This window comes from Cynocephalus volans, chromosome 1 (genome assembly GCF_027409185.1).
Source record: "Cynocephalus volans isolate mCynVol1 chromosome 1, mCynVol1.pri, whole genome shotgun sequence".
In the NCBI taxonomy this organism is placed as follows: Eukaryota; Metazoa; Chordata; class Mammalia; order Dermoptera; family Cynocephalidae; genus Cynocephalus; species Cynocephalus volans.
The window spans coordinates 59,298,007-59,325,595 of NC_084460.1; the positions used below are offsets into that span (position 1 = coordinate 59,298,007).

The following is a 27,589-nucleotide window of genomic DNA, read 5'->3' on the forward strand; positions in this document are numbered from 1 at the left end:
GATCAATTTGGAGAGAATTTTTACCTTAATAATGAGCTTTTCAATCTGTGAACAACTACATTTCTCTATTTATTCAGATGTCCCTTCATTTTTCTGAGTGATGTTTTTTAGTTCTCAGTATAGAGAACTTGTACATTTTTCATTAATTCTTAGGTATGTTATGATTTTTTGTTATTGCATATGGTGTTTTAAAATTTTTGTTTTCCAATTATTTGTTGCTAGTATATAAAAGCACAGTTGATTATTTATTTATTTATATTGATTATACATGTACATGGGGCACTGAGCTGACTGTCAGTGGGGAGAGGAGCCTTCACTGGAGGCTGGAGGGAGGGGGACTTCAAAAATCACAGACTGGGGAGTGGGTGATCAGCTGAGCCCTGTTAAAACCCGGACCCTGGCCACCCGAAGCCCCATGAGACTGGGGGAGCATGAATAGGTGTATTTCAACCTGGGGTCCAGGCTCTGCCTGCAGGAGCTGAGAGGTGCCCACCCTGTGTGCCCATGGTCTTGGTTCAGGGAAGGCCACAGTTCAGACCCAGAGGGGTGGGCTGAGGGGGACCGAAGTTTTTCCGAAGCTTACTTGGGCTCTTCTGTGCCCATGATTGCTACTGATGTGGGTGGGAATGTGGGGCCTTGGGGAGCAGTTGCTCAAGGCAGACCCTGAGTCAGTCTCTGAGGCTGTGGCTGAGCGTCCCTCAGCTAGACGAGGGACTGGCTGGACCCAGGCGGCCAAGGTCATTAGTCTGGAACACCTGGACTTTGGGAGTGTTGACACTGTGTGCAGCTGTCCAGGCTCTTGTGGTTTGGAGGGGTCACGGTTTGGAAGCCCCTTCTGTTCATGGGTCACCGGACCTATCTATGGTGCTCAGCAAGCCCATGGCCGTGTGAGCAGTTGTGGCATTGGGTGAGCCCAGTCAGTTGGTGTGTGACTGCCAAATGCCCGCCACATCCTTGAAACCTCCCGTGAGCTGGGTAGAAGTGCCACCCCTTTCACTGATGGGAAACTGAGGCTCAGAGCCCAGTGGCTTTCCCAGAGGTACACCCGGAGTTGGGGCCGGGCTGGATGTCCCAACTCCTGCTGTCCCACGGCCGAGCTCCTGACCTCAGTGCCCATGGGCCCCGAGGATGGGCCTCTCCCTCACAGTACTGCTGGGAGGAGGTGAGCCCTAAGAGGCAGCAGGGCTGGATGGCAGTAGGCAGGCAAGACCCTCTCACTCTCTGGATTGGCTTTCTTGGACTTGGACTGTGTGTTGTTGGGCTCCACTAGGTGGTGGGGCAGGGTGGGACCCTGGCAGGGTAGGGTCATTCTGCAGGGGTCCCAGGAGACGGTGAGCTGGAGCTGGGGCACTGCTGTGGGGCTGAGCTGCAAAGCCCACCTGAGCCCCCCCAAGAGGGATAGGGGTCTCTTTGGCCTGCAGACACTGGGTGTCACTGTGGGCAGACATACTAGAGCCCACAGACTGGTGAGGCCAGGCCAGCAACCCTTCCAGTCCATGGCTCCATCAGGGGACCAGCTCTCCCTCCCATCCCAACACGTAGTAGCTGACACTGCGGGCTCTTAAATGTTTGATGAATAGATTATTGAACACACTTGAAGCTCTGACGACTACAGCACAGGACCCAGTCCCCAAAATGATCACTTACTCTCCAACCATATGGTTTTGTAGGTCTCTGTTTTTGGTAATTGATAGTTTCTAATGCCACTGGCACCTCCTGACAGCAGGCACAGACCCAGGTTTTGGGGAGCTCTTCAGTCCCTGTAAGCAGCTAGGGGTCTCCCTGCTCTCTCCTCAGAGCAGCAGCCTCCAAATTGCAACCACCTGTGGGTGCCATGGCCCCTGACCCCCACTGACCCCGCCCTGCCCTGGCCAGCTCCTGCAGGAATCCCTGCTTTGGGAAACTTCCAGAACTCTTGCCCTGCATGGGGACTGGAGCATGGCTTGGGAGCATAGCTTGGGCACACGCTTCTGCATGCAGGTGCAGATTCACGCCGACTCCACTCTTGCCTGGAGAGAGATGGGGTGAGGGGCTGGCCGAGCTCTGTGGGTCCTGGCTGAGGGTCCCCCTCAGCGCTGCCAGCTCTGGGCATGAGTGCACACTGTGCTCGCCTATCTCCAGGCCACATGGTGGTGGGAGCTGTCCGTGGCTGGGCTGATCACCTGCTCCTATGCGCAGGGTCCTTCTTGCTGAAGCCCTGTGGGGTCACTGACCATGCCGCCTGGTCCCCGTCTGCTGTTGGTCCCTGCTTTCTAGTAACAGCCCCTGTTCTGCTCACAGAGGGGTCCTGCTGCCAATCCCCCGCCTCCTCCCCTCATCCACAAGGCGGGTGCCACCTGCAGGCTGCTCCCTGTGACTCACACTCAGGCAGCTAGAGAAGGAAGGCGCTCCTAAGCTTTCGCCTCTTGTCTACAGGCGGCTCCTGCCCTCCCGTGGAGGAGAGACCCAGCACAGCTGGGACGCACAGGGAGGGGAGGCGTCCTGTAGCTCTCCCTTGAATTCTGCGAACTACCCCAGACCTCCACTTTGGAGCCAAACCAACAAATCCTTTCTATTTCAAGGTCGTTTGAGATTTGTGCCTGTGGCTTGCTACATACAGAGACTCCTGGGACAGGGCCAAGGCTGGAGCTGGAGGCTCCCGTCAAGTCCAAGGTCCCTATGCTGGCTTCCTGGGTGGGCAGGACAGAGCCGAGGGGTACCCCACACACTAGAAGACAGGGCAGAGCAGCAGCACATGTGCCCTGCCGGCTGGGGGCTGTGCGCGTATACGCCGTGTGTGCGTGTGGGCGTTCCATCTGGACTGCTTCCCACCGCTGCAGCCTGAGGGTCACAGCCTAGGACCCCCACCTCCCTGGCCATGCCCTGAACTGTGGACAGCCTCAGGTGGAGCTTGTGGGGTGACCTGGTGGCCAGAGCCCCTCATTGACAGGCCAAGCCAGAAGGGTGGGGCGGCGGAGCTGCGGGGAGGAGCTGCGGCCGTGGCCAGGGTTCCCACGGCGCGGGCTGGAGAGCCGGCGCCCGGTTGGCAGCGGGCCAGTTTCCCGCGGCTGCGCGCCCCGCCCCAGGGCGTGGCCTGCGGGGACCGCCCCTCCGCTTCCGGCGGCTCTGCGCGCTCGGTGGCCCGCGGGCCGCGTGTGCGCGCGTGCGCGTGGCCGCCTCACGAGGCCGAGCGCCGCCACCGCCGGGACCCAGGTACTGCCGTGCTGCCGCTGCGGACCGGGCCGGGGCTAGTGGGGCGGGGGCGGGGGCGGGGGCTGGGGTCTCCGGGACGGTGGGCGCGGCGACCCGGGGGCGGCGGGCTGGTGCAGCCGAGGCGCCCTGGCACGTGGTTGCAGAGTCGCAGCTGCGCGGGGCTTCTCGCTGGCCGGCTAGTGGGGCTGTGAGCGCCCCTTCTTCCTCCCGCGCCGTCACTCCCCGAGCCGTCTCTGCGCATGTGCTATCTATGCCCGCGGCGGGATAGCCCGGCTGAACCCCCGCCGGCGCGGGACCCCAGTGCGCCTGCCGCGCCTCCAGTGCCATCGTCTCGTGGCTCGAGCCGTGCAGTTGCGGGTGTAGGCGCAGCTCCCCCTCGGAGCGGCTCTTGGCACGGTTCTGGCAGAGCCAGAGGAAGCAGGCGGCGTCTGTGATCCTTTCCTGAGTGGGCCGTTCCAACAGCTCCACCACAGGAATACCCTCGAGGGTCCTGTCCACGCCTCTCGTCCGAAACGCTTGTCCCGGGTGGTCTGGGCATATACCGCGTGCTCACGGGATTCCTCACCGTGTGGCGGTGCCTTAGCCCCCACCTGCCCCTCTCAGACACAGGTTAAAACCTAAGCCGGCCCAGGAATCCAGAAGTTCTTCCAGCTTCCCAGAGGAAGGTGCAATAAAGTCCTTGGAGCCGCCTGCTGGGCTGCCCTGTGAAGTGGCCTGCCCCCGAGGGAGACTTGATTGCCCTACAGCCAGAGGGAATCCGCAGAACCAGGACCCTCTGGTCCAGTGGAACTGCCTGCCCCCAGGCGCAGGAGCCAGATTACTCTTCCCCCCCCCCCCCCCCCCGTCTGCCTGGGGCTGCCCTTGCCCCGCCAACTGCGTTCTTAACGAGGGGAGTGGTGGCTGTTTATAGTTCCAGGTATTAAGGTTATCTGTGCTGCGCAGAGAAGGAGTGGTGTTTCTCAGGGTGTTTTAAACTTGTGGCTTTGGGCATGTAGCAGTGACAGCCAGAGAGTTTCATGAGACTCTTAGAACACCAAGCTCTGTCATTTGAACTGGGGGAGGGCTGTCTTCTTTTTCTTTTTTTTACTAGTAGGGTCTGAACCTTCCTGGGTAGCCTGCACGAGTAGCAGCTTGTTTAAAACACAAAGTGAGAGGTGGTGCTTGATGTTGGGTCCCCCGGCATCCCAGGTACCAGGGGCATAGCTGACGTTTCACACCCTGCCCCAGGGCAGCTGCCTGGGGGTAGTCGGAGAGGGGGGGTGCCCTGGGCTTCCTTCAGTTGCACGGAAGAGGCCTGAGGTTGTGCAGAGCTGGGCTGGGGTTAGGACACTTCGGTCCCACCTTGTGTGTGAGGAGGAGCAGTCCAGGAGTGGGCTGTGGAGACCTGTGGACTTTGAGTCTTAGCCCTGACGGCTGGCCACTTGTCAGTGTGATCACGTTCACCTCCTGGAGCTGAACAAGCTGGCCGAGAAGAGGGAGCCTGAGGCAAACGCTCCTGTCCCCAGCCTCCCGGCTTGTTTCTGCTTTTTCTTTGATCCTCAGTCCCCTGCACACGTGGTAGCCTGGGGAGGAGCTGCCTTGGCCTTTCCTCTTGGAGACATTGGTAAACAGGGCTTGGCTTGATGCCGTTGCCCTGCCCTGGGGTTGCGAATCAGGGAGTGCTTGTAAACACCAGTTTGTCTGGTCCTGTGGTACTCAACATTTTTTTGTTAGTGGCCAGTGTTTAAAACTGATTTCAGATAAGACCCTGGATTTTTGGCCCCTGTTCCTGTGTGGCAGCCAGTGCCCCTGGGACAGGCCAAGTTTCTCACCAGGGCCCTGTTACCCACCCCAGCTGGCCTCTCAGTTACATGGTCCTCTGGCCCGGTAGCACTTGAGTTGGCAGCCCCAGACCTGTTTTAAAAGTTTCTAGAAGTGTGTATCCAGTAGTGCTGTGAAAGCGTGGGGCCTGGCTGGAAGAGAGGCACATTCCAAAGGGGACGAGCCTTGTGTCCCAGGGGTGTGCCCTTAGTTTAGATAAATGCTGTCACTAACTGCCCCATGTGGTGGTCTCGCTGTGCCCCCCCAATCTGGTCAGAGGCTTCCTGCCCCCTAGAATCTGCCCTGGGTGCCCCTGCAGGCTCAGCCTCCCACGAGGAAGGGATCATGGACGGGTGTCCAGGACTGTGCCTCACCCTGAGGAGTTGGGGCCTTGTACTGATAAGCAGGACAGGTCTTATGTGTAAGACAGAAATGACAGTGGCCTTCTCTGGAGGGAGCCTGAGGGGTCTGGCACCTTTTATGGTCATTGTTGCTGTTTCTGCCTCCTCCTGGCACAAGGGGTCTCTGGGCTGGCCCCATGGGAGTAAAGGTCCACTTGGAACAGGCAGGCCCCTTTGTCCAAAGTGGGCGCCTCTGGCTCACGTCATCAGAGACTGTGTCTCTCGAGCTCAGGCTGAGGAGCAGGGAAGGAGTTCCTCTTTGCATGGATCTGGTGGTCACTTGGCTTCGTGACCACACGTGCTGGGCAAGAGGGTCTGCTTGACATTCTTGGGGGAACCCCTGCCAGGAAACTGGTCCCTTGGAGCAGTTCTGGCGTCGCTGCTGAGTGAGTGAGCGTTAAAGCGGATCGTCCAGCTGGAAGGCCCCACGTCCAGCAGGGGAGACGACTTCAGCTAACAGGCTGGAGGCGCAGAGCCCAGTCCCCAGAGACAAGCTGTGTGTGTCACAGATCCCTGGCTCAGAGATCCCTGTGGGGACATGCTTGCCCCTTAGCCCCTTAAGCCATTGTGCAGTTCAAGAACAGAGGTGGCCCCAGCCAGCCTCCAGAGCCTCCTTGCAGGATTTCAGACTCACTGTGATGTGGCTCAGGTCTGCAAATGGCAGGGAGGGGACTGAAGGGGGTGGCCTGTGGCGGGGGGGGGGGGGGGGGGAGGGGGATGGCCTGATGGGTCAGCCCTGAGCATGGGCTGGGAAGAATGGGGAGGAGCTCGCAGGAGGTGGCTTCAGGGCTGCTTCCAAACAGGTGCCTTTCAGGACAGGGGGCCAAGTCCTGGGGGCTTCTGGGCATGCCGTGGGTGGGGGGCCTGGCCCCTGGGGCCCTGGACTGAGTTGATTAAACTCTAGACTGCTCACCTCGGCTGGGGTGCCTCAGTTGTGGTGAGGGCGCAGCTGCTCCGGGTGTTCAGGGAGCCTGCGCCTGCTAACCTTGCCTTGGAGTGGGAAAGTGGGCTTCAGGGGGAGTCCCGGAGCTGAAGTGGGGTCCTGCAGGGGGGTGTTCTCCAAAGTGTGTTCAGCTTTGCCCGTGGCATGCCCATGGCCAGTCTGGGCGTGAGGGTCACTGTGAGGGCCAAACCCTTCCTGGCTCTGAATGTCTTCCACCTGTTGCCACGAGCTCCAGGAGGTTTGGAAGAACGAGGCCAAGAAAGCAGCCTCGGTGCTTGTCCCAGCCACGCAGCTTGCCTGTGCTTGGTTCCCAGGGCGGTTCCTGCCGTGCAGAGGAGGGGCCGTGTCAAAGCTCCCGCCGAGCTGCTTGTTTTCACTCTAGCCCTTCCAGAACGTCAGACTCTTCCTAGGCCCTGGAACTCCCTGTGGCTTCTTGTGACTTCCTGGGTCACTTTTGTCTCCCACCCCCCATTGTTCGCAGCCTCTTCCCAGTGATCCCCTCCCCTTCCTTGTAGCCCCCACAGATAAGCCCCCAGTCCTGCTTCTTGTGCGCTTTCACTGCTGTTACTCCTGCGTGTAACAGAAATGGATCTGTGGGGACTTAGAAGGCAGAATCCTGGGACAATCCTGACAGTTCTGAGTGCTTTGCCTTACAGGCCTGGGAGGAGTCTCACCACCTTACCATGCCATGGCCGGTCCCTGCAGGTCACCTCTCTTTCCTGGGCCTGTGTCGCATGGGGGTGGGGGGGGTTGGTTCGGGGAGCACTTCCAGCCTGAGTGGTCCCTGAACCCAGAGGACAAAGTGCTGGGAATCTGGGGTGGCTTTTTCTCAGGGACCCTTGCCCCACATCTAGGGAGCTTTTTGTGCCCCCTGCTTGAGGATTGGAGGGGATTCTCCCCAAATCCAGACCCTCTGCAGGTACCCTTTCTGAGCAGGCTGTGCAGAGAGGAAGAGTTGTCAGCCCAGGGCAGAGGGAACGGGTGATCATAGCATGGTCCCACCCCCTCTGTGCGACTATCCACACAGCCCTCTGCACCCAACGTGTCCTCACCCACCTCAGGAATGGGTGGCCCTTTGACATAGAACCCCACCAGGCCTGGCCTCTGGGAGCGGAGGGCATCTGGGAGCAGCAGGACAGGTCTGATTGTCGCTGGGTCGGCTTAGCATGAGCACCTTCTGTGCGTGACACGTTTCTTTAGGGAAGCTTGCTTTTTGATTTACTTAAAAAGGAACTTCAAATCAATGCCTTAAATAGAAAACCAGCATCCCTCAGCATATAGAGCCGTGGAAGTGAAAATAAACAGCAGAATGGTTGTGTATTTGGATAAGTAGATAAGATTCTTGATGCCCTTCTGCATTAGAAAGGATGATTTGCAGTACCTGAGGTATGTTTCTCCTGGACAGAATCAGGAAGACAGAAAAATACTGGAAAAGACAAAGTCCTCACGGTGCCCTGTCACCACCCAAAATGCCCCTGGGCCCACGTGGGGAGAGGCCAGCCTTGGGGACGGCGGGCTGGATGGGCCCCACCTGCAGCTGGACTTGGACACCTGTCGTCTGGGTGCTCCATCCAGAATGTATTGGAGCTGCCTCATTGCTCCCACGCCAGGTGCTTCTCTTCAGGGGAACCTCCCACCTCTGCTCTGTCCCTGTGGTGCCTTCCCACACCTTGCTTCACCCCTGGCTACTCCAGGACACCTGCTTCTCTCCCTCCCCATCCCTGCTGCAGTGCCCTCTTGCTGCTGTGTGCTGGATCCAGCCTCGGAGGCCAGCGGGGACATTGCTCCCTCGTGGGCTGTTGGCTTGAGGCCTGTGCCCAGCTGATTGTGGGAGTGGCAGGAGGGCGCCTGGCTTCCCACAGGCCTTGTCCTACCCGTGCTCACTCCACGGTGTCTTGCATTCAGCACCGCAGAGCCTGTCAGGTGAGGGAGGTGCCCGCACCTGCAGCCACATGTGCCACAGAGCACTTGAAATGAGTCTGGGTGCCCCAAACCCTGAGTTCTAAATGTTACTAATGCAGTTAATCAAGTAAGTTAATTAAGTTAATTTGGCCCTACGTGGCTGGAAGCCTCCACGAGCCTTCGAGACCCCTGGAGGTGTAACAGCCTGGTCTGGGGGGTGCTGGGTTTCCAGACTGATACAGGGTCTGGGGATTCTCAGGTTGGCAGTCCAGGCTGAGGACACTGGTCTGGGGCTGATGTCTGATGTAACTGGATGACACGGGGGCAGAGCCCAACCACCGAGCTCCTGTCTGGGGAGGCGGGAGGTGCCTATAGCGGTTTGCTGAGCTGCTCCGACTCTGCACTCATCCTTCCAGGTGCAGTGTCATCTTTACCCCCTCCAGGGTCGCTCGTGGGCCTGGGCAGCATGGTGCCCTCTGGCCAGGCGGTGGAGAAGCAGGTGCCCGTGGAGGCCGAGCTAGGCCACGAGCTCCGGTCCTGGCGCTGCCTGGTGTTCTACCTCTGCTTCTACGGCTTCATGGCGCAAATGCGGCCCGGTGAGAGCTTCATCACACCCTACCTTCTAGGGCCTGACAAGAACTTCACGAAGGAGCAGGTACGTGGGTGCTGGGGTATGGGGGCCGTTGGTGGGTGGGCAAGGGAGCAGTGTCTCAGGGTGGGGGCTGCTCTCCTGTTTGACACACAGCAACTGAGGCGGGAGAAGCTAAGTGGCCGCGTGAGATTACAGGGGTCCTGGAGGGAACTGGCTGGATCCTGCAACCTGCATCCAGTGCAGTGGGCACCGTTAGGTGGAGGACCAGACTGGGTAGAAAGAGACCTCAGGTCCTGCAGAGAGGGAGCCATATGTGCTTTGGGTGTCTGAGGGCAGAGCACACACGAGGAGTGCTGCCTCCCAGCCCACCCCCACCGGCCAGGCCGGCTTATCTGGTACCTGATGAGAAAGGCCATGTCCAGCCACATCCAGCCCTGCTGGGTACCTGCCTCCAGCAGGGACTTAGCAACTATTTGCCTAAGGAGATTACTGAAGGAATTTTTCTTTTCTCAGCCACAGGGACAAAGGATCTTACTGTAATCTTATTAGTAAGTGTGTGCCCAGATGTGAGTCCCTAAGTCCGTATGTAGGATGGAAGCAGCAAAAGGCTGGGAAGTAGTTCCCTTCTGGAACTTTTAGCGTATCCTACGTAAAACACAACCAAACAAAAGGAGTATGGAGGCCATTGGTTGGTAAAAGGCATCTCCATAAGCCATCATCCCAGCTCAGGTCACCTCTCCTCTACACTCGTCATGCCTGATGTCTCCAGCCTCCATTGCCCCTATCGTGGCACCTAGCCTATGCACCCACTTTGCTATCGCTGGACCTGACCCTGGGTTTCTTAGCGAAGCCCCTGCCTCTCTGGCCATGAGAATGGTCTCTACCCTTTGCAGACCCTAGACTTGATAAATCAGATGGACTCACCATGCATATGAGGAGTGGCCTCCTGGAACAGTGGAGGTGCTGCCCTGTGACTGCCTGCCCAGGGCTCAAAGCTCTGCACATGTGTGATTGTTTCTGGTCCCACAGCTGGCGCTGAGCACTGACCACAGAGCTGGGTCACCTTCCAGGCAAGGCTGGGGGTTCGCCCTGCCTCCACCCACCAGTGGCGGGGCTGGGGCAGCAGCCCGGGGTTGTCTTCATGTTCCCTCATGGCAGCACCTTCTGCCCCTGGCGGGTTGGTCCCTTACTTCCCTCACTCACTGACTGGGCAGACGGTGTCTCTGCTCTTAACAGAGGGCCACTTCCTGCCGTTGAGGTTATTTATGGCAATAAGCATACCGGTGAAGCTTCTGTTAAAATAACAAGAGAAGTCTCTGCAGCAAAACGTTACAAACTCCACATGCATGCCCTCCTGTGTTGCACAGTAAGTGATTAAAAAGTAGATTGCAGCAATAAAGCCATTCCACCAGGCTTTGTGTGTTGTCAGAAGGATGACAGATGCAGGTGGGTGCTGCCCACTGCCACGTGATGGGGTCCCCGGCCTCAGCCCCTGTGCTTGCTGGTTTATGTCCCGAAGTTCCTGTAAATGGTGTATTAGGACTTGCCTTCCTGCCCAGTTAGACATGGGAGATTTGTCCACATAGATCCAGGGCTGATCTTACTTACCTAAGCTGTGTCTGTGGGACTGACCCACAAAGCCTTTACCCAGTGCTTCACTGGTGGTGAGTGGGTGGTTTTCAGCTTTTCACCACTGCAGGGGATGCATTGGGTTTGGGAAATGTGGTAGAATCCTTGGGCTTGGGGTGCAGGGAATGTTCTAGATCCTTGGGATGTGCGAGGCCCTGGACATAGCTGACCTGGGCTGGTGTTTCTGGCTCACCTTCTGGTATGATTTCTGCTCCATCCATGGTGTGCAACAGGCTTCCTGCATCCTTCTTCCAGCCTGCGTGTGGCCTGCTGAGCACCGGCCCCTGAGCTGTGGGGAGCGCACCCTTTGCTCTGTGTTCTCCCCATTTCTCCTGCGGCCGGTGGGTGTTCTCTTTGGGACTGGTTACCTTTCTTACTGCCTTGTAGGAATCTCAGTGCCTTTGAGATTGGACTGGCGGTGCGTAAGGCATACTGCTCCCTGTGTTTTTTTTTTCAAGAGTCATTTTTAATTAGGCAAATCCCCTTCATGGTTTATGCTTTGAGTGTTATCTCTGAAGCCCTTTCCCCGCCCTAAGTCTTGAAGATGTTCCTGTGAGGGACTGCTTGGCGTGTTCAGGCTATGACCCCTTTGAACTGTGCTGTGCAGTATGACATGCAGCGCCCCCACCCCCATGGAGAGCCCCTGCCCAGGACCTTGCACACAGCAGTCCTTTCTGACCCATGGCCGATGCCCCTGCCCCAACATGGGGCTCAGTGGTGGTCAGTCAGTCCCTGTGACAGCATGTCAGGTGTCCTGCTGACCCCACGCAGGCCTGTGCCTGCTTGCCCAGCTGCCCTGGGATTTTCTTCCTCCCCTTCAGAGAAGCTTCCTGAGGCCGGTGGGATCTAGGTTTGGGCTCTGTTCCCTGCACCCTGCCCATTCAGCCTAGATCTGACCCAAAGCATCAGCAACACAGGCTCAGGCCAGTAGAAGGTTGTCCTCTTGTCAGAGCTGTAGCTACCTGAAAGATGCCACCTTCCTCCTGGGACCTTTGTGGGCACCCCTTGCCCAACAGCCTTCCAAGTGGGACACAGGTTACAACCCTGTGCAGAGCCACCTGCCAAGTCAGGAAAGTAGAGCAGGGGACACAGAGGAGGTGGGGGGTGAGGAGAGGAAGGAGCGGGATTGTGTTTGTGGCTCGAGCATCTATGTTGGTGACATGTGGCTGCACTCCAACCTGTGGTCTGGGGAGAGCCTTGCAACTGGAGCCTAGGATGAGACTGGGAGGTGCCCATGGGAGGCGCGTGCATATGCAGCTCTTGTTTTGAGGCATAAATAGGGTGGAGTCCATCAGTTCAGGTAAGGGGTGAGGCTCCTGAGAGCCCCATGGCCACCCTTCTCCAGGGAAGGTGAGCCAGGCCCTGCCTCCTGCTTGGGCACCTGCTGGCTCAGACCTGTGCCAGCTGTGGGGGCTGGGCTGCATGGCACAGCAGTCCCTGTGTTGAGGGGTGGGGGGACCCAGAGGTACAAGGAGGGCTCATGCTTCTGAACTGCTTCTTTCCAAGACAGCAGGAGTCTGCACCTAGCCATCCCATCAGGGCTCCCTGGGCTGGCTCCTCCCTAGCTGAGCAAACAGCCACGAGGTCTCATCAACAAAGGGCTGTGGTGTTCCAGGATCCTACTAGAAACAGAATGCAGACCTCTGGAGCCAGGCCCTGAGGCTGCCACAACCCACCATGGGATATTCAGCCTCTTGGGGCCTGACCTGCACTAAGAATGTCCCGGATTGTCTGATGTGAACAGAACAGCGCTGGAGGGATTGGGGGATTGTCAGTGCCCTGTGCTGCTGGAACCATGGAGCCTTGGGGCTTAGCCGTGGCTTCCGTGGGATGCAGGTTCAGGAGGGAGCAACCAGGCGGGGACCACTGCCGTTGGCGAGCCCGGTTGTCCCAGGCTGGGTTCTCCCAACAACCTCCCTCCGAGCCCCATGGAGGCTTCTCAACATGCCAGTCCCCTCAAGCCCAAATCTGGGGTCCTGTTCACCAGCTGCCCATGATGGTGGCAGCCAGACCCTGGGTACATGTGGCAGCACATCTTGGGCATACCAGACAGGAGTGCTGAGGAAGCTCCTGGGCAAGGGGCTGTGGCTCAGTGCAGCCCCCGATGTACTGACAGGGCGCAGTCCTGGGCCCTCCGTTTTCCATCTGTAAAGTGCCGCTGGCTGTGGGTCACCTGGGGCCATGCACAGGTAGGGACATGGGACTGCTGGTGGTCAGATCTGAGTCGGGGTTACTAGTATGAGTCACGTGGGACTTGGGGGAGGCTTCGGCCTCGGAGCTTAGCAAGCCCCAGATGGCTTACCTGGTGCTGACCCCTGGCAGATCTGAGGTGGGGTCTGGTGGGTCCCCAGGCAGGGCCACCTGCTGGAAACCCACAAGGGCCTGGGGAGAGACTCCAGGCACAGGGTGGCTCCCACATCCGTCTCCCTGGGACAAAGACTGGCCCTAAAGACCCTCCTTGAGGGACAGGTGTGAGGATGGGGAGTGCTCCATGCCCACAGAGGCTGCCTGCTCCCCTCCTGTGGTCCTTTTCCCGTGCTCCTCTTCTCTTTCTTTTCTAGTCTTCGTGTCCTCCCTCCTCTGTGTTCTGTGTCGTCCGTCCTGTGGACTCCTTCTTTATCGTCCTGGCCTGTTTATCTGATAGTCTCTTGCTTTTACCTGTCCTCCTGTCAGGGCTGAAGTGGCTTGTGTTGGTGTGAGTGTGTTGGTTACGGCTCCACTTTCCATGATGTTAGATGTGAGATGAGGTCAACTCGTACTTTATTGCTTTAAGAATAAATAGGGCTAGATTAACATGACCTAATATGTAATTAATAGTAATTTCCATGCTCATTGCCAGCTTTCTATAGGTGACAATTCCTCGCTCTTATTGTGCCTCTGGACAGTCCTGAGCGGCTGCATATGTTCACAGGAGAGGACGAGATGGGATGGGGAATCTTGAGGAAGGGAGGTTCCAGGCGTGTGTGCGCTGTGGCTGCAGGGTGGTGGCGGGTGCGCAGTTGGCAGTGATGACTCTGGTCACTGATGTGGGGCGCCTACCCGTCCACAGGTCACCAACGAGATCACGCCGGTGCTGTCCTACTCCTACATGGTGGTGCTGGTGCCCGTCTTTCTGCTCACCGACTACCTGCGCTACAAGCCGGTGCTGGTGCTGCAGGGCCTGAGCTTCGTGTCCGTGTGGCTGCTGTTACTACTGGGCCGCTCGGTGCTGCACATGCAGGTCATGGAGCTCTTCTACAGCGTCACCATGGCTGCGCGCATCGCCTACTCCTCCTACATCTTCTCCCTTGTGCGCCCCGCGCGCTACCAGCGCATGGCCAGCTACTCGCGCGCCGCCGTGCTGCTGGGCGTCTTCATCAGCTCCGTGCTGGGCCAGCTGCTCGTCACCGCCGGCGGTGTCTCCTTCCCTACACTCAACTACATCTCCCTGGCCTTCCTCCTCTTCAGCCTGGGCCTCGCGCTCTTCCTGAAGCGCCCCAAGCGCAGCCTCTTCTTCAACCGCCCTGCGCCCACACCGGGGGCCGCGCCCGGCGAGCTGGACTGCATGAACCCGGCACCCGGCCGGCCGCGGCGCGCACTGCTGGCCGCCTGCGGGGACTGCACGCTGGCGCGCATGCTGCAGGAACTGGGGGCAGGCCTGCGGCTGCCGCAGCTGCGCCTCTGGTCCCTCTGGTGGGTCTTCAACTCGGCTGGCTACTACCTGGTGGTCTACTACGCGCACATCCTGTGGAGCGTGGTGCAACCCACCACCGACAGCACTCGAGTCTACAATGGCGCTGCCGATGCGGCCTCCACCCTGCTCAGTACATGCTGCCCCAGGGCCTGCCCGCCCGCCCGGCCCCGCCCGCCCGCCCGCCCGGCCCCGCCCGGCCCCGCCCGGCCCCGCCCGGCCCCGCCCGGCCCCGCCCGGCCCCGCCCGGCCCCGCCCCTCCTCTCTGCTACCCAGCCCTGCCCACCCTCCTCCCTGCCTCGCTCACCCTCCTCCCCGCCCCTCAGCCCCACCCCTCCACCCTTCCCCGCCCCCCCCAACCTTCTGGCACAGCCGTGACGTCCCCACCTCCCCAGGTGCCATCACGTCCTTCGTTGCGGGCTTCCTGCAGGTGCGCTGGGCACTGTGGTCAAAGCTGGTCATTGGGGGCGTCACGGCTTTGCAGGCCGGGCTGGTCTTCCTCATGTACAGGACCCACGACATCTGGCTGTGCTACGCGGCCTTCGTGGTCTTCCGCGGCTCCTACCAGTTCCTCGTGCCCATCGCCACGTGAGTGCAGGAGCGTGTGGGGGCGCATGGCGGGAGGGGCCGAGGGCAGGGTGGGATGGGCGGCGTGTTCTGCTCTCCGCGGGGGAGTGCCCCCGGTGCACAGTGCGTGACCCCCGCCGCAGGGGCGCCTCCGCCAGCCTTGGTTCCACCTCGATCCCGCACAGCCCCATCTTGGGTCCTCCCTGCGCTGCTGTCGGACTGTGGGCCTGGCTCTCCTCAGCCTTGGGTTCTCTCCCTGGGGACCTTCCTGCACTCCCTTCCGACCCTCCGCCCAGGGGTGACCCGATAGTTACCCCACAGCCCTGTGCCCCCAGCTCCTCCCAGCTCTCCCTGGCCCTGTGTCCTTGTTTCTGAAGTCCTGCCAGGGGGTCACAATCCCACCATCCATGCCCCACCCATTCCTGAGACCCCTTGCAGGCTGCAGTGGTGAGTGTGCACCTGTAAGCATCCACACTCACTTCACACTTGCGGGGCATTCCCACCCCACATGGGGGCATGAGTACCAGCAGATGGTCCCGCCCCCCCTTCCAAGTGTTGATGGGTCACGGAGGTGAGCCTTACCAGGGAAGGGCTTGGGGCATTCACAGGCTGGGGTGGGGTTGTGACGGGAATCTGCAGGTAGGGTGGGCTGTGGATAGCTCTGTGGGACACATAGGCTCACCCCCACCTACAGGTACCTGCTTCTCTGCACCTCCCTTGGCCTTCCCACCTCCCTCCACCCCTCTCCCTCCCTGGAGGACTTTGGCCAAGGCTCACCTCTCTGGGCCTCACTCCACTGGGGAGATGCCTCTGCGCCCAGCCTCCTAGGGCTGCCTGTCTCCTCTCCCTCCCCACGTGGACCAGGCACCCTGGGGCCACCCCTGGCCATGCACCTATCAGGTCATCTGCCCCCTGCCTCTTCTGAGCTGAGAGCATTCTTCTGCTCCTGATTTCTGGAGTTGTTTCCTCCATGGGATGGTGTCCCTGCCCCCTGCCTCTTCTGAGCTGAGAGCATTCTTCTGCTCCTGATTTCTGGAGTTGTTTCCTCCATGGGATGGTGTCCTTGTCCCCTGCCCCTGTTGCCTGGACACACCAAGTGTGTGTGTTTTCCTGTTCTCCATGTCTAGCCCACGCTGTTCAGGTGCAGAAAGCGTGGATTAAATTCAGCCTCCTTTCTGCCGTCCCAGCCACACTGCTGGGCTGCCAGGACTGCTTGCTGCAGGGGACTTGCTGCATGCCCTCTGTGCTGTGACTACCTTCTACACACTTACCCCTCATGGCCCCCAGGCCTGGTCTTCCTTGGACACTGGACATCTGCCTGGGCACAGCCCCCACCCTCAGCCTGTGAAGGCCCCAGAGTCTGTCAGTGATCAGGCTCACCTGTCAACACTTTGAAAAGGGCTTGGGGCCACCTGTTGGCTTTGCCTTGCCCTCACTTCGTCCAGTAGACGTTGCCTTGGATGTTTTTGCTAATTGTAAAAGTCAGAGGCATCTATTGCAAAAAACCAAACAACAACAACAACAAAAAAACAAATGCAGAGGATGAACGCATAGAGAAGAAAACAGACGTGTACCCCTAGGGATCCACTGTGTGAGAGTCCGAGTCAGACACAGACGTAATTGGTCATGCTTGGTAATGAGAGATATGCCTCATTAACGGTTCTCAACTAGTGGGTAAAGTCACTATTTCCAGTTTCTCCTGTAACAGACAACACAGATGAATATTCTTCTGCCTACATTTTCTTTCAAAGTTTTGATAATGGCCTAGAAGGGGAATGGCCAGGTGAAAGGGTGCATTCTTTGGAAGAGGGTTTCAGTACACACTGCAGATGCCTGCAGGCCAGGTGGGGCGCCCCCCCACACTCAGGCCAGCCTTGCTTTCCCTCCATTAGAGGGTGCGAACTCTCCTTTAGTGGCCACTTTGGATCTTTTGACTCTTCTGCTGGGATGTTATTTTTTGCTTATTTATCTGGAGTGGACTTATATCTAGCACACGTGACTATATCATTTGATCATGTATTTTACAGTCATCCCCATGTTGTGGTTTGTCTTTATTTCCACTCCGGTATTGTCAGAGCACCTTTGAAGAGCTTGGGGGTGCTGTGAGGGCTCTGCCTGGGTTGGCACTGCTTTCCCAGGTGTTCATCTGTGGCCTGGCCTTGCTCCCGTCGACAGGCTCTTCTCCCCTGTGTTGGCTGCCTCGGGTCCACTCCTGGCCTGCGACCTGCCCATGCTGGCCTTTCCCATGCTCGTGCACTCCCTGCCCGCCCCCTCTTCCCCAGCACCAGCATTGCGGTCATGCTCTCTAAATGGTTTTTGGACATTTGTTTATTTATTCTCCAGGGGGACTTAGAACATTTTTTGTTCAGTTGGTTTTTTTTAAGAAAAAAAGCACTTTGGAGGTTTTCATTGGAACAGCACTAAAATGTTAGTTTCTCTGCAGAGGGCAGAAGCCTGAAGCGTTGTTTCTCTTTAGAGATGTGGTGCCTGCATGTGTCCAAGCTATGGCTGCTTCGTTCTCTAGCAATGACTTCTGTCTCTTCTGTTGCTTAACCCGCTTTTCTTGTTCTTCTGTAATTCCCTTGATTTATTGAGTATTTTGTGATGAAGGACTTCCATTCCAGACTTTTATGCCTATGTCCCTAGGTTCTCAGGGTGGTGATTTTCTGTGAATTTTGGGATGAGTAAGACCTAGTTGTCCCAGAGTTGTCAGGAGATTTCCAGGCATGTTCACAAGCTTGCATTCTCACTGTTGGCATCTTTTGTATTGAGCCCAGAAGACGCGGCCCACACGGGCGGGCTGGGTGCTGGACTCTGGCTTGGTCTGGCATGGGGGCTGCTGGCGTGGTGGATGGGATGTGCAGGACAGGGGAGGGGGCTGAGGGCAGGACTATGAGCAGGCTTGCGGCCTGGCCAGCCCTTAACTTGCCACTACTCCCAGTGGGTCCCTAGAGTCCTTGGGAGCTGCGGAAGCTGTGGGGCTTTCCCCTCTGTTCTTGCTTTCACCTCTTCCTTCCCCAGCAGAGTCTGACCTCGGTCTGCTCTTCCCTGCCCAGGTTTCAGATTGCATCTTCTCTGTCCAAGGAGCTCTGTGCCCTCTTCTTCGGGGTGAACACATTTTTCGCCACCATTCTCAAGACCATAATCACACTCATTGTCTCGGACAAGCGGGGCCTGGGCTTCCCAGTCCACTCCCAGGTAAGTCCTTTTCTGGGCTCCCTTCCTCCAGGAGGGAAGCTACTCATGGAGGTCCCAGCCAGGGCCTCCTAGTGACGCCCTGGTGTGGGTCCACTGTGGGCTGGGCACTGCAGAGGGTGGCCAGGGCATCTGCAGCAGGACAGGAAGTAAGAAAGCCTGAGCTGGGCTCCCTCAAGGGAGCAGGAGCCTGTGTGTGGGCAGTAGGTGTGGTGGAGTGACTGAGCCTCTGCCACCCACCGTGCCTGCCTGTGCTGCTTGCTCTTTGGCTCAGGTTTGTCCCAACTCCAATTTGACCTCTGTGTCCTCGAGGTCTGCAGATACCCCCCAAAGCCAGCCTGTGTGCTAGTCACTTATGAGGAGCAGCTGTGACCAGCTCTTGTGTATCCCCCCTCTGGCCAGCATCAGGGGAAGGGAGGAGGTGTGGCCATGACATGGCTCTGTGCCTGCGTCATTACTGCTCAGCTGCTTGGGATTGCTTGTGATTCTCAGGACCTGGTGGCCCTGAGCCCTGGGTGTGTGACACATAAGCTTGCTCGCTCAGGGGATAGTGAAATAGAGCTGCTGCGGTTGGTGGTGGCGCACTGGCCCCACTCTGGCTCCCCATCCCTGTTCCCACTCCTAGGTAGGTTTTCTGGTGCTTCAGAGAAGAGCTTTGTGATTGAGGGACCCTTATGCATTTCATTTCTGGTGGTCTCAGCCAAGCGGGATCTCTCGAAGAGAGCCAGATTTAGCCAGATGGTGGCACAGCAGGAGGGATCTTGCCCTCATTTCTCAGTGGCTGCCATGCCTGGTCTGTAGCTGGACAAATGCTCTCAGCAAGAGCCCTTGGCCAGCTGGCAGGAAGCCTTTGTCTACCTGGAGCCCAACTCTCCCTGGGCAGGAGAGCTGTCAGAACTAATGGGCTCCATTGAGGTGGCCTGACCCTCTGAGGGTACCGAGTCAGCATAGCATTTGATGACCTGAAGCTCAGCACTGCGTATGGCTAGCCAGGAAGGAGGCACGGGGCAGGAGCTGGCATTCTGGTTACTTGGGTACAGACCATTTTGCTTGGAAACTTGCCTTGCGATGTTTGGAAATGCCCTTTGGGGGCAGATGGCTGACTTCTTGCTTTTAGAGGCTTGTTCTTCAGCTTGAGAGGGTCATGGAGGCCTGTCGACATAGGCAGGTGGTGTGGCCCTGCTTTTACAGAGCCCTCCAGGTGCACTTCCTGTCCAGCTGAATGTTGGGGATGGTCCAGACTCACTTGGCCTTTGGTTGACATGTCCAGACCCAGCAGGGGTGGATGAAACTTCCTTGTCGCCAAGATCTTCTTGGATATGCAGGAATGTGCATGCCTGAAGCTTTGTGTTGACTATGCATGTACCCAGGGCAGTCCAGCACCCTGGGAGGGGCCCCAGCACCCGGAAAGGAGGCCATCCTCATCCTTGGACTCCCAAGTTGTCCCCTGCCCCAGACAGTGGAACCTGTATGTGTGGACAGGCAGGAAGGGCCCTATCACAGAGAGACTCTAGGGAGCCTGGTGTGGCCCCAGACATGCTGGGCCTTACTCCCGGCCTGCCCATGTGGGCACTGGTGGGAACCAGGATGGAGTGGTCCTGGAGCTTGCCTGGGTTTGCTTGTTTTTTAAACTGAACTTTATTTTTTGGTGATTTTACATTCACATGAAGTTTGCGAAATGATAGAGATTCCTGTATGCTATACCCAGTTCCCCCAGTAGTCACATCCTGCAGTTCTCCAGCTCAGCATCACAGCCAAGCTGTTGACATACAGTTAAGATCCACAGCACAACATCCCCACATTCCATCTCTTGCACTGCCCTTCCATAGCCACACCCACTTTCTTCCTAGCCTCACCTCCTCTTTAACCCCTGATAACCACTAACCTGTTCTCTATTTGTGTATTTTTGTTATTTCAAGAGTGTTATTTAAATGCAAGTGTGCATTGTGTAACCTTTGGGAATTGGCTTTTGTAACTTGACATCATTCTCTGGAGATTTCTGCAGGTTGTTGCTACAGCAGTAGTTCATTCTTCTTACTGTGGAGTTGTATTCCAAGGTATGGATGTTCCACAGTTTTTACTCTTCACCATTGAAGGACTGTGGGTTGTTTCCAGTTTGGGGATATTACACATAAAACTGTTACAAACATTCTTTATAGGTTTTTATGTAAATGTAGGTTTCCATTTTTCTGAGGTAAATGCCCAGAAATATAGTTGCTGGATCACATGGTAGTTGCATGTTTCTTAAGAAGCTACCTGCTTTTCTTTCTCATATGTATGCCTTTTATTTCCTTTTCTTGTCATATTGCACTGGCTCAAACTTTATTATGTCCCTCCTTCTGCTTGCTTTAGATTTATTTTGGTCTTCTTTTTCTAGGTTATTGAGAGCTAGATTATTGATTGAGACTTTTTTGTCTGTTTCAATGTACATTTAGTGCTATAAATTTATTCTCTCAGTTCTGCTTTAGTTACATTCCACAAAGTTTGATACACTGTATTTTAATTTTCATTCATTTCAGTGTATTTTTTTTTTTTTTTTTTGACTGGTAAGGGGATCACGACCCTCAGCATGGTGTGGTCTGCACCATGCTCAACCAGTGAGTGCACCAGCCATCCCTATATAGGATCTGAACCCGCGGCCCTGGTGCTACCAGCGCCACACTCTCCTGAGTGAGCCACGGGGCCGGCCCGTTTCAGTGTATTTTTTAATTTCCCTTGAGACTTCCTCTTGACTTATGCTTATTTCAAAGTGTGTCATTCAGTTTCCAAGTGTACTGAGATTTTCCTATGTTATTAATTTCTTTTTTGATTCTATTGTGACCAGAGAACACATGCTATATTATTTCAGTCCTTTCAATTTAGTTGAGTTTTGTTTTATGGCCAAGAATATTGTCTACTTTGGTGTTATGGTCTGTGACACTTGGAAAGAATGTGTATTCTGCTGTTGTTGGATGGAGTGTTCTACAAATGCTGATTAGATCCTATTGGCTGATGGTGTTGATTTCTTCTCTGTCTTTGTAGATTTTCTGTCTAGTTGTTTAAATCTTTTGAGAGAGGGTTGTTGAAGTCTCCAAGTATAATTGTGTCTCTGTTTCTCCTTTCAGTTCTATCGTGTTTTTGCTTTACAGGTTTGCAGCTCTTTTGTTTGTTGCATACATATTTGTGATTGGTATGTGTCTTGATCATTATTTACTATCCCTCTCTGTGTCTGGTCATTTTCTTTTCTCTGAAGTCTACATACCTAATATTAGTATAGCTATTCTAACCTCCCTTTGATTAATGTTTACATGATACAGGCTTTTCCATCCTTTTACTTTCACCCTGCTATCTCATTATATTTGGAGAGAGTGTCTTGTAGATAGCAGGTAGCTGAGTCATGTTTTTTAATCTAACACACTGCCAGTCTCTGTCTTATAATTGGTTTATTTAGACCACTTATATTTAATGTAATCATTGATACATTAAGGCTTAATTCTGCATTTTCATTTTTTGTTTTCCAATTATTCTGTTTTTAGTTTCTGTTTTCTTTGATGTGCCTTCCAGTGGGTTACTTGCACATTCTTTGGAATCTTGTTTTGATTTATCTATTGTGTTTCTGAGTGTATTTTTTGGTATACTTTCTTGGTTGTTGTTTATATATCATATTACCAGTTTGAGTGAAGTGTAGAAATGTTGCTTCTCTTTGTCACTTTATCCCCTCCCATCCCTGTTATAGTACAATTGTCAAATATTTTCTCTACATAGCTTTAAAGCAACATAAGACAGTGTTATAATTTTTACCTTACCCATCAAACATAGTTTAGAAAACCCAAGAGGGGAAGGAAAGTTTATTTTACTTACCCATAATTTTGTCTACTTTGTTCTTTCTTCCTTTCTGTTGTTTAAATTTTTCTTCTTTTATCATTTTCTTTCTGTTTATAGAACTTTTTGCCATAATTTTAGTGACAGATTCTTCTCTTAGTTTTCCTTCATCTGAAAATGTCTTGATTCCCCTTTGATTCCTGAAGGATGTTTTCACTGGATACAGGACTTGGTGTACACAGTGGTTTTTCTCTCAGTGAGTGGAGACTGTGCTGCCATTTCCTTGCAGCCTGCATGGTTTCTGATGAGAATCACTGTCATTTGAATTGTTTTTCCTCTAAGGTGTCATTTTCCTCTGGCTACTTTCAAGATTTTTTCCATTATTTTTATTTTTAGCTTTTAGAAGTTTGAATATGGGGTATGTTGGTGTGATGGTGTTTTGGTTTGTCCTTTTTGGGGTTTGCTCAGCTTCCTGAATCTGTAGGTTTATGTTCTTGCCAAATTTGGGAAGTTTTCAATACTTTTCCCTCAAATACTTTTTCAGTCACACCTTCTTACTCCTCTTTTTCTGGAACTCCCATGAAACAAATGTCAGATCTTTTGTCGTGCAATCCCACAGGGAGTGAGGCTCTGTTCTGTTACACTTCTGTCTGTGTAACAGAGATGCAAAAAAGGATTACTCAACTCAAAGCACCATGAATGCGATGAGAAGCCCAAAGGGACTGCACCTCAGCACCTCCTCTGTTAGAAGGAGAAACTGGGTGCCCTGATTCAAAGTTAGCTTCTGTTTTTTATTGTAAAGACAAGGAAGTTTCACAAAAAAAATCAGTTGATTCAATCATTACAAAAGGACACAAAGACGTGGGCAGTGTTACAAAAGTTATCTATGGCTAAGTATAGCTTAAACAATGGAAACTAGCAACATCAGTAAAATTAACAATGTGACATTCCAAAGTACAACTGGTGAAAAGCTAAGTTGGTCAAACTGTGATCATGATCTAAAGTATAATCTCTCCTTAAGTGGTCTAAGCAAAAGTTGCATTCTTATGATAAAATCTAAGTATAATTATTTCTAAAGTTTCCACCAACAGACAGCTTGCCCCTAGCAAACATTTATTCACATCTTTCCCTTCAGCAATTCTTAAAATCTCTTAACGATCTGTATGGCAACCACCTGTTAGCTCTAAAATCATTAAAGTATACAATCCCATACCTAAGCAATGATTAGAGTTGATTAGATGGGCTGTTGCCTGCTAGCTGTAGGCCGTTGCCTCTTAATCCAAGGATTTTTGCCCTATACATATATTTACCTAAAAACCCTATTCTAAAAATCAAATGAGAATCAAGATTTCTAACCCTCCACACTGTTCATTTTTTTTTCCAGTCTATTTTTCCTGTTGTTCAGGTGGGGTAATTTCTGTTGTTCTGTCTTCCAGTTCACTGATTCTTTTCTCTGTCTCATCTATTTTGCTATTGAGACTATCCACTGAGTTTTTTTATTTAGGTTTTTGTATTTTTAGTTCTAAATTTTCTTTTTTATTTCTATTTCTTTGCTGAGACTTCATAATTTTCATTTGTTTCCAGAGTGTTTGTCATTGCTCACTGAAGCATTTTTTTGGTGGCTTCTTTAAAATCTTTCTCAGGTGATTTTAACATCTCTGTCATATATGGTTTTTTTTGTCTATTAATTGCTTTTCATGCAGTTTGAGATCTTTTTGGTTCTAAGTGTGCTGAGTGATTTTTTGATTGACATGCAGGCATTTAGGGTATCACGTTATGAGGCTCTGCATCTTATTGAAACCTCTGTTTTGTTTAGCTTCTCTTGACACAGCTGCAGCAGGGGAAGTGGGGGCTTGTGCCTCATTACAGCCAGGCAGGTGAGAGGCTCCCCAATCAGCCTTCATGGTTCCTGCAGGGTTGGTGAGGAGTTCCAGCTTCCCTTGTGGCCCCCTTGATGCCACTAGGGGTGGGGGCATTCTTGTTACTGCTGGGAGGGGTGAGAGTCTGGACCACTCAGCCTCTGACACCTCCCTGTATGGGGGGGATGGGTGCACTGTTACTACTGAGTGGGGGTGGGTGGTCTTTACCATCCTGTGGGGGTGACAGTCTAGGCTTCCTTCGTGGACTCTGCTGACTCCATGGGGTTGGGAGTGAGTGTCTTGCCACTCAGTGGGGATGAAAGCTGTGGCTTCCCAGTCAGCCTCATGGGAAGGGGATTCAGGGGCCCTCCTTCCAGCCTGGCGAAGGTGGGGGTCCAGGCTGCCCACTCATTCTTGCTGCTGTGGGTAGGGTGGGGCTGAGGTTTTCTGTGGTGTTTGGCAGGAGTGGAACAGTTCCCTCTCACTGGACTGCCTCTTTCCTGGTCCTTTGAGAAGAGAACTACTTTTGTTGGGGTGCTTTTTTTCTGCATCTATTGGCCTTTCCAGGTTGCTGGCTTCTTTAGTTCCAAAATATACCAGGCAAATAGAAAAAAACCCATGGTGGGAGCTCACCACCATGTCTGTGTCATTCCTTGGGTCTGAGGCCACCTTTCAGAGTCATCTTGCATGTATTTTATGAGCAGTGCTCTGGGATTTTAGCTGTGCATAGGGGAAGAACAGGGAAGATAGTGTCAGCCTCTTGATAGGAGAGAAGTCCTCAATGGTTCATTTCCTGGGTTTGCTTTAAAAATGAGCTTTACTAGCAGAGTGCCAGTGCTGGGAGGGGCTGCAGGGAGACCCACCTGCAAGCACAGAGCTGGACGGGGCCCTGGGGCAGGGGGGCTTGGGTAGTACTCAGGCTGGGCTCTGAATTGCAGATATCCAGAGATCACTCCAGCTTCCTGGATCCTCTGGTCCCTCCCTGGTGTCCTGGGGATGTATCTAGTCCCTCCTGCCCCCTGGTGGCCATGAGAACCACGAGAGACGTTTGCACTGCTGGTGTTGGTTGCAGCTTTGGCCACCCATGTAGAGACTGGGGCTCAGTGAGCAGGGCCGCTAGGGTCTGGGGCAGTGTGAGCAGGGCCAGAGAGAAGCAGGCTTCTGGCCGCCCTCTGTGGGTGTCCTTGACCCTCTCCACCAGGTAGAAAGTTCTGGCACTCACAGATGTCCTCGAGCTGTCTCAGCAGCCATGGGACCTTAGCCCCACAGATTATGATCCTTGGAAGCAGACCGTGGAGCCACACAGATGCAGGACACATGCTGGGGGTCTCCCAGCAAAGCAGTGGGAGCCCCCATGGGGCAGGGCCAGGCCGTGGCAGGAAGGAGGGTGGGTGTGGGTGCGGGGTGCCATGAGGCCTCCTCCCAGGGCTGGCCTCTGACCTCATACAGTGTCCTCTGATAGCCTCTGAGCAGGAGGAGGGAGAGCCCATGAGCAGGTGTCATGGGGCAAGAGGGGGAACATAGTGGCTGGCCTGCCCCACCGGCCTCACCCGGGCCTCTCTGTTCCAGTTCCTTGTCTACTTCGTGTACTTACTGGTACTTTCCGCCATCTACTTCTTGGGGGCCATGCTGGATGGCCTGCGGCACTTCCAGCAGGGCCTCCACCAGCCCTTTCCCCCGGCCGAGGAGCTGAGGAGCCCCATGGAGGAGAAGACGGCACAGGCACTGAGCGTGCAGGATGGGGGCCCGGGCAGCCTGCAGCCCTTGGCTCTGCCACTGCCCCCAGAGGACAGTGCATGGACTGCGGAACCAGCCTCCTGGGAGCAGAGCCAGCTGCACGAGTCCAAGGCCTGACCTGCCCAGCCTGCTGTCCCCTCCCCAGCCCAGCGGACAGCTGGATTCCTGACCCCAGAGGCAGTCCCTCTCATCTGCGTGCCAGGGCCTGACCATGTCTGGGCCCTGATGTCACAGACTCGGCGCATCCCCAGGCTGCCTATCCTGGTGTTAGTAAGCTGGGTTTCTGGTGTTGTCTGAATTCTAGTGTTCAGAATGTGAACCAGGGACTCATGGGGCCTCGGGTGCCTTTGCAGCGACACCAGGTGTGTCATGGGCCACCTGCCTTAGCCCAGAGGGGGCCTCCATTTGTCCCAACAGCCCCTGAGCACCCCGTCTTCAGCCTTACTCTTCCCCGCTGCTGGGGACAGTACCTGGCCATGCTGATCCCGAGCCAGCCGTGTGGGCTTTGGTTGTCTGTCCTTTGCCTGAAAGAGACTGTGGTGGGGCTTCCTGTGGCCCCCACCTGCCTTCACCCCACTGGGGAGGCTCGAGGCAAATCCTGCCTGTCCCTGAGGGCTGGCCAGGTGGCTCCAGGACAAGGGTGGGAGCCCAGATTCCCCAGGCCTGTGGCTAAACTGTGACGTTTCCAGTTGTCCCTAGGTGCTTGGATTTTTGAACAGAGACTTTTTTTTTAACTGATAAAACAAGGAACCACACCTGGCTTCTCTGTTTGTCTGAGGTTGGTGGCAGACATGTCCCCATCAGGTGGATGTGAGGCTCTGGTCTCTGAAGCTGGTTCTTCCCTCCCACCCTAAGGGCCACTGCCAGTGCCCTCTGTTTCTTGTTTTCTGTTCCTGAAGTGGGTTAATACTGATGTGCAGGCCTACTGAATGTGCTCACAGCTGGTGCCAGCCAGAGGACTTGTCCCATGTCCCCATGGACATGCTGGCCCCGGTGTGAGCTGGGCTTTCTTGGAGCTGGGGAGACCCATGGCCAGCCTGGGGCAGCACCTCCTGCATTTGTCCCAGCACCTCAGGGCCCGAGCTGTTCACACTTCCCTGTGAGGTGTAAGAGAGTATGTGATATGAACGCTTTTCCCAAAGTACATTAAACTGCGCACCGAGTGTGAGAAGGTTCCTGATTCTGGCCCTGCCTGGCTGGTGTGTGAGGACTGGTGGCTGATCAAGAGGCCAGGAGAGGGATCTGGCCTTCTCCCCACCAGCCACAGCCAAGGACCCACGCCAGGGCCAGGGCCCTTGAACAGAGCCCACCAACACCAGCCCCGGTCCACGACCCTCTCCCTTGGCTGCAGCTGTGCAGCCTCTGTGCTGCGTGTGGTCCTGGTGAAAGGCCAGGTTCTCAGACCCAACTCAGCAGGGAGAACTGGAGACAATTCCTTACTGGGAGGGCCGCTGCAGCTGGCTGTGCCCCAGGTCCCCCAAGATGGCCTGGTGCATGGGGCATCTCAGGGCACTGTGGGTTGAGGGTCGAGCAGGAGGCTGCATGCGGGGGACGGCTGGAGTCACAGCTGCCAGGGGCATTCCACAGGCCCCACCACAGCTACCCTGTGCGACCCCCTGGGAAGGGAGCAGCATCATCCCCTATCTGGGTACGGGGATCTGGCAGGAGGTGACCTGGGGCCTGGCCTGGGCCTTGGGCCATGGGAGGGGGTGGAGCATGACCATCCCTGTCACCCTGTGCTCACTGCACAGCCATGAACCTTGGGGCCCCTAACTTGCAATGCATTCACCAGGGGGATCCCTCCCTGGGAGAACCCTCCCCATCAGCGTCCACCCCCCCCACCCCAGGGCACCTGTGCAGCCTGCACTGGCACCAAAGGCTGGCATTTGCTGCTCCCGAGCCAGCCTCCAGGGCAGGCATGGCACGCTATGTCTGGGAGCAGCGAGCCCCTCGGGGTTGGGTGCCCAGTGGAAAGCCCAGCGGGGCACAGCACCTTGCAAACAACACAGGCTCTGGGTCTGAGGGGCCACAGTGCACACCCCCTTACATGGTCTTGGAGTAAGAGCCTGTGAGGATCTCTGGCTGCCAGCAGAGACCCTAGAGAGGAGAGGTGTGGGGTGCCTGTGGCTTCTGTACATCTGCATGGCACATCCTTGCTCACCTGTGCACATCTGTGCATAGGCACATGCACACCCATGTATATCTGCACGTATACACCTGTGTATATCCACATGCACCTGAGCACACCTGTGCTCCCTCAGCAGGACCCACTAGGTTGGCAGTCCAGAGACACAAGGCTCC

At 55.3% G+C, this 27,589-nt stretch overlaps 1 protein-coding gene across 2 annotated transcripts; it reads left to right on the forward strand.

Moving 5' to 3' along the window:
• The first annotated feature begins 3,140 nt into the window (after positions 1-3,140).
• On the forward strand, positions 3,141-25,659 carry SLC19A1 (solute carrier family 19 member 1). Of its 2 annotated transcripts, none has more exons than XM_063105155.1 (6): positions 3,141-3,192; positions 8,655-8,893; positions 13,509-14,262; positions 14,525-14,717; positions 17,753-17,894; positions 25,121-25,659. In XM_063105155.1, exons 2-6 carry the CDS (start codon positions 8,705-8,707, stop codon positions 25,403-25,405), a joined length of 1,563 nt encoding a protein of 520 aa, XP_062961225.1. In that variant the 5' UTR covers positions 3,141-3,192; positions 8,655-8,704; the 3' UTR covers positions 25,406-25,659. The 2 variants fall into 2 exon arrangements, with proteins under 2 accessions (XP_062961225.1, XP_062961234.1); XM_063105164.1 differs by having other exon boundaries at positions 25,208-25,659.
• Positions 25,660-27,589: the final 1,930 nt, after the last annotated feature.